Source organism: Cebus imitator, unplaced genomic scaffold (genome assembly GCF_001604975.1).
Source record: "Cebus imitator isolate Cc_AM_T3 unplaced genomic scaffold, Cebus_imitator-1.0 Scaffold150, whole genome shotgun sequence".
NCBI classification, from domain to species: Eukaryota; Metazoa; Chordata; class Mammalia; order Primates; family Cebidae; genus Cebus; species Cebus imitator.
The window spans coordinates 2,881,899-2,888,486 of NW_016107465.1; the positions used below are offsets into that span (position 1 = coordinate 2,881,899).

General features: G+C 45.5%; 1 protein-coding gene across 6 annotated transcripts in view; it reads right to left on the reverse strand.

Annotated features, from left to right (window-relative positions):
* Positions 1-5,529, reverse strand: part of PRUNE2 (prune homolog 2 with BCH domain) — a 310,553-nt gene extending 305,024 nt beyond the window's left edge. For all 6 annotated transcript variants that reach the window (XM_017543262.2, XM_017543259.2, XM_017543257.2 and 3 more), the window contains exon 1: positions 5,238-5,529. In XM_017543262.2, coding sequence (XP_017398751.1) covers positions 5,238-5,273 — 36 coding nt within the window. In that variant the 5' untranslated portion in view covers positions 5,274-5,529. The remainder of the gene's footprint in view (positions 1-5,237) is intronic.
* Between the last annotated feature and the right edge of the window lie 1,059 nt (positions 5,530-6,588).

The following is a 6,588-nucleotide window of genomic DNA, read 5'->3' on the forward strand; positions in this document are numbered from 1 at the left end:
AAAAAAAAAAAAAAAAAAAAAAAAAAGAAGAAGAAAGACTTCCTTTCCCTGGAAGCCAAAGTCCAAAGCCACAGGGTTCAGAAAGAAATGGATTTGGGACAATGCTAGACATTTTGAGCGGGCTACTCTGAGGCCCCCGACGGGGTAGCCACAAAGGACTGTGCAGGTTGCGTACTGTACAGACTCAGAGGGCGCTCTTCATGTCACCCTCCACAGCAATGCTGCCTCCTGAATACATCCGCCCTCCCCAGTTTCCTTTCAAAGAAGACTTCAAACTCCAGTACTCTCCTGTAATCCCCAAGGTTCAAGAAAAATCAGTAACAAACATTGCATGCCCTCTCTCTGGTCCCTGATGTTCTTTCCTCTTTTGCAGCCTTTATCCAGACCCAAGTATTCTGCCCTCATTCTTCTGACTGCTCAGGTAACATTCACAGAGGGTAGATTCCTTTTGCCCCTCCTGGGGGAATAATGCCTCCATCACCAAACTACCATTGCTTACAGGAGGCCCCCAGACCAGTTTACCAAACTCAGAATGATGCTAATATCTGCCCAAATAAATGTTACATAGAAACAAACAGGTTATACTAAAGCCATCAGCTGTTGACTCAGTTGACAAAATAGTTCCCAAATCACTGCCTAAAGGGTAACCTTGCTCACCTGATCCCACGTCTTGCAAGACTCAAGGTACTGTTGGAATGACAGGGAGCACCCTTCTTCCTTTGAGACAGACTGATCCACTCCAAGATCTGTTTACACTAAAAAAGTGTGGTTCTTCTTGGAAGTTCCCAGGACTGGGACAGTCAGCAGCTGTTCATCTGAATGATCCGGCAGTGAGAAATGAAGCTAACTCCAGGACCAAAGCAATCAAGGGTTCATTTCTTATCAGCCTCTAAGCAGGGGATACCACATTCAGGGAAGTGCTTTGGAATCCTGAGTTTCCTGCTCATAAACACTCTGGCAAGAGGCACGGTCTCAAGAGCACCTGCCCTTGTTTGCAGTGGGGCAGGAGCTGATCCTTTGGTCTCTCATCAGAAGGAGCTCGGCTGCTGAAATGAAACAGCTCTGCCAGCTTCTTCATCATTACTAGTCTTTATCACAGCTGCCCTTTAACAGGTATGAAGCATTCACTCTAAATATCCTTTTTATTGACACATACAACCTTCTTCCCATGCAAGAGGAAATCAAGAATATATTCCTTCAATTTCCAATCAAGTTGATTATTCTGCAGACATGCTGCAGTCTTTTTATTTCTTTTTTAAAACCCCATCTCCTGTAACCACTCTAATGCAGTGGTTCATTTAGAGTCTGGAATGTGCTTTCTTGTCCCTATGCCACATACCACAGAGTGTGAACTGACATTCTAGTCACCCAGAAGTTTTCTTCTGTAGAAGTCTATGTATCAGCTAATACTGACTGCAGAAATGAGCCCTTCCTCTGCAGCTGTTGCTGCTCACGTAGCAGATGCATCCCCTAGACAGCAGTAGTGGCTCTCTCCACCTTCTTGTTGAAAACTGCATTCCTGGGACATTGATGTGCCCTGTATCCTGCTGGTGACAGCTGACAACATCCCCACCCCCTACTCTACTCGAGGCTGGCTCCTGACCTACACCATAGGGCGTGTGGGTTGCAGTGATCTCCACCCATTAACAGCTGCTTGAGTTGAATCAGCTGAGGGTGTCTGGGCAGTGGGGGAAGTTCAGCAGCAGGGGCCCAGTGTGGGGACCCTGGTTTCCAACCAGCCAGAGCCCCAGAACTCTCTACCCATCCCCAAACGATTCCTCACTTACTTCATTTTTTCCCCCAAACTTCGTGGGAACTTGGACCATTCACTGCCATGAGACTGTCCTTGGCCTGAATACTTTTCTGAGCTGACCACGATAAAGGTGAAGGACATTTCCCAAATCACAGCATACACCAGGGAGCCCGCATTCCCTACACTCCTTCAACTTTTCTTAGCATAGAAATGATGTAACTAAGAATAGAAAGCATGAGTAAAACTTAAAGACTGATCTGGAACTATAGGATTTGATTTCTGCAACTCTGAATAGGCAGGAGAAAAAACAAAATACATTTTGCACTCTCATTTCTAGTTCTAGGAGTAAGTATCCAGACCGAAAACATGGCTGGGTTCTCACATCAAGGAAGTAATTCAAGCTAGAAAACACTGCTCTTTGATTATTATCTCAAGCTCGGAGGGTTTGCCCTGAGATTGCTTATCCTACTGTTATTATTGCTTTAACAATCCTTGTGTCAATTCCATGTGTCATTTCTTGTTTGTCTAGAAGGGATCATTTCCAGAGACTGCTTAGAAGTAGTAATTACCACCCTAGCTGTCCCCTACCTCCAACCAAGTTTTTCACAAATATTCTCCGGCACCCAGCCTGTCCTAACCAGGCAGAAGGCAGGCCCACTTGAGAAGCTTTTGAGCCCCAGGAGAAGGGAACCCTCTGAAGCCACACCTGGAGTTTACTTTGGCCATTTCTGATAAATACTTAGTATTCCCAGGAGGGAATAAAAGGTATTGGAAAGGGAGATTTAGGGAAAAGGAGGATGGGATTATGCCAGTGAATCTGCCTCATTTTAAAGAGCTGAAAAATAGAATTGAGAGTGATCCCCCAACTTCAATGGAAATAAGCCCCAAACTACCTGATAAAAATTCAAACCATCCTTTTTCCTTCAAAGACTTCTCTTCAACCTAGGGGCCTGGCCTAGAATAGCAGAGTTTCCTCTCTCCTTACAATGACAGGTGAATAATAAATGTTCCAAGTCAGAAAAAAGGCACACAATTTCTCCAACACTTTGATTATTGGAGACTGCATCTACAGCTAATAGCAATTCCATTTTGCAATTTAAAGTTCCTTTTGCCTATTGGAATTAGCTGGCCCCAGTGATGATGAGGTTACATTAGGACTTTGGAAGAGTCATTTAACTATTTCAAACCATTAAAAACATATATATAATGCCTACATAATATCAAAGCAATTAAGTCAAATAGGAAAAAAGCTAGCAATTAGGCTTTTTTTTCTTTCTTAAGGTATCATATAGCTAAATCTCTATTAAGTTTTAAAGAAAAACATTTAAAACACAGCTCCTAAATTCTAATTCTGTTCTAATAAGGCTTAAGTAAAAATCAGCATGATAAATTTCTTCACATTAAAATGTTTTCCAAAGGATTGGCTGAATTTTTTAATATCTTACCATTTTATTATAAATAAATTTCCCACAAGCGAATGACGTTGACTTAATTTTTTCCCCAAGAAAAAGGTTATCTATCCTCTAAAGAAGGTTATCTGCTATATTTGAGTGTGACATATTAAGTAAAAATTTTATTACCTAGAAAATGTAACTTATCAGAAGAAATGTGACACTAAAAGTGACCAAAACACCTTTGCTGTAGCTGGATACGAAAGGTGAATCATGATTTCTAGCAAGAAGCTTATCCCAAGAAAAGATAAAATAAGCAGTGATTGTTCTGGCTGAGACATGAAACTGGTAACAATATTTCAAACAACCGCTTCTATTTCCTGTCCATTTTTTAATGATGTAGAGCAATTGCTCGTCTAATGAAGGGACTCGGTAAATAAATTACAGATTACTTTCAACCGATTACTCTGAAATAGGAAAATTTCCATTCCAGCAACTGCTCCTCAGAAATGAGACAAATCTCTTGCTCATCTCAGAACCCACAGTCTAAACGATTATTAAAATGTTGATAAAGTAATGTCATGGGAGTGAAAAACATACAGTCCAGAACTCTGCATTTGTCATTATCATTTTTACACACACACACACACACACACACACACACACACACAGAGTTGCCAAAACTGACTTTCATTCTTGAATATTTCTCTTTTATTACAAGGTAAAGAACAGAACATGCTCATACTATCAGAAATGCCAAACAGTTGAGTTTCTGAAATAAGCATTTTCATCCATGTGCTCTAGTAAAACTATAAAAGGGTCAATAAACGCAGAGATTCCTCAACTCTGAAACCTCCACAAACGTTCAACTCTCTGGGAGGTTTCAAGTGGAAAGTTCCCATATAAGTACTTACCAACTTTAATGGTCTTTTTCAAGATACTTGCAGGTAGATCTGTAAGGATCACACTTCCGTCTGCACTCCGAATGGTGGTTCCAGCACCTTTGGGCCCTCCCTTTCTGCACTCCCTTTGTTGTGTGAGGATAAATGAGTTACAGTAATAATCCTGCAAGCATCCTGCCTTGTGATTAAAACATCACCTTAATGCAGACTTTATATTTTGGCTTCTATGAAGGCCTAAAGGTTAAAGGCATCATAAATTATGCATTTCTTTCTATGCCAGGCCTGTAAAAGTTGCTTTTACAGTTCATTAACGATATTGCTTCTAAATGACTACAGGCTTCTTTTTTTTTTTAAGTGCCAAAACAGAGTATTTCCATTATGTGTAATACTGTTGTGCTGGAAAGCCAAAACAGTTTAGAATTAAGAAACTGCTAGAGTCTGTTGTTCCAGAATGTAACAACTGTTAACATACACATGGAATTGCCCATTCATTGTTGGACAGTGATATGGTAAACATGGGCTAACACAGGTCTGCTCCCGGGAGAATGCTGGTCTAGTAAACCCCAGAAAACCATCATTTAGAGCTTTCCCCTTCTGCCTCTGCCCCAATTTACAGATGTGAACGGGGATTAGCGAGACACAATAAACACTAGATTATCCCTAACTCCTGCAGTGGAGCAACCTCTCTTGTGTGGATTCTCCAACGAACATGTCCTTCCTACCCTGCACCCTGACTTCCTCACTTTTGTCACCTCCAGCTGAACTACCGTCCTAAAGGTCTCTTTTTTTCCTTTTACACCTACACAAAATGCATCTGCAGAAGGCTGGGCCCTTTATCTCAAGGAAGACAACACCCATTTATCCCGTAGCTTTCAAGGGCAAACTGCTGATTTAGGGACAGAAGCTGGATACAAGCGACCCAACTTCAGCCAGGCCACAACCTCCTCCAACTGTGCACCTCTGGAGACAGACTGCCAGCTTTGAGAGCCAGAGTTCCAGAGATTCCTTCCAGGGGACAGCCCGCTCACCCTGACAACTCCGTGGCAAAGTTGTTTCGTCCTCCTCTGTTGTAACACCTTTTTCTCTCCACCTTTCCATCAGCGCGCGCGCGCGCACGCGCGCGCGCACACACACACACACACACACACACACACACACACACACACACACAGCGTTGCTCACTCAACTTACCAGTTTAGATTTGGCGCGTTGCAAAAATTCTTCCATGTCGTGGCCAGGGGTTTGGAACCCGGGTGCTTGGAGGGTCGCAGTGGAAAATCTCGGCCTAAGGAAAAGCAGCGGGGTCCCGAGAAAGTGGCCCGCCGGGGCGCAGCCACCGACTGCTCCCTCCTGCCGCTCGGAGGCGGCTGCGGCTGAGGCAGTACTTGCGCCTCCGCCGTCTCGCCCCAGGGCTCCCCGCCCCACCCCTCGCCCGGCCGCCCGCTCTCTCCGGGCACCCGACTCTGCCCTAATAAGGAAAGTGGGTGTGCCGCCCGGGAGCCTCGGACGCGCCCGGCACGCTCTCTGGCACGCGCCTCGGGGGCCGGGGCGTGTGGGCGGAGGTGGAAGGGTATGGCGAGGGGCTCCTCCGCCAATCGCAGGGCCCGGCTGCGGCCTCCTGACGTGGCGCGCCGAAAGCTGCTGCAACCATGGACAGCGCCCAGAAGTGCGAGCCAAGTGCAAGGGGCTGCTGCAGAGGGTGGCTCTGCCGCAGGCACCGCCGCGGTCAGCGAGGGACGGTGGGAAGAGAGAGACAGGTCCCAGGAGAGCCCCCGCCTCGCCCAGCGCCTCCCTGGCTAGCTGGCGCGTTACGGAGCGCTCCAGCGGACACTTAATGAGCTGGTCTGCTGGCCTGGACAGGGGAGGAACTCAGCTAGATTGGCGTGGGAGGGGCGGGGAGGGAAAGAGAGGGAGTTACTGCCGAGCTAAAAGCAGTGCGACCTTGATGGATAATAATCAGAAGAGAAAGCTAGGCAGTTGGACTAGGCTGCGACTTTCCTCCCTACCAAGAACACATACCCACACAGCAGTGGGCATCCGCAGTTCACCCCAACTAGGTGCCCTTATGTCAGTCCTGGGACTAATGCGTAGATACATCCTTCTGCGGTTCCCATCCACTGACTTGAACGCTCAGGGAAAGCTGGGGCAATAAAACCTTGCTAAGATAAGGTGCAGTCTGCAGACCAGCAGCATCAGCATCGCTGAGTTTATAGAAATGCATAGAAATCACCTGCTCCTACTTACCAAATAAGAGTCTGCGTTTCTATGAGACTCAGGTGATTTCTATACGTGTTAAAGTTTAAGAAGTACTACAATGAACACTTGAACTTATATCTACAACTTTTATTTTGACTTATTTTTAAACCATGGGATTTTGTTGGATGCAGCCTTATCCGGTCCCCAAACACACTACATCAGGCTTTTTCTGACCTCTGGGCTTTTGCACACCACCGGTAAGATCCTTGTAGCCCTTGTCCCAGTCCCCAGCTTCAGCTGTTTTAGAGAAATTGCCTCAAACCTGACTGCACAGTAAAATCGCATC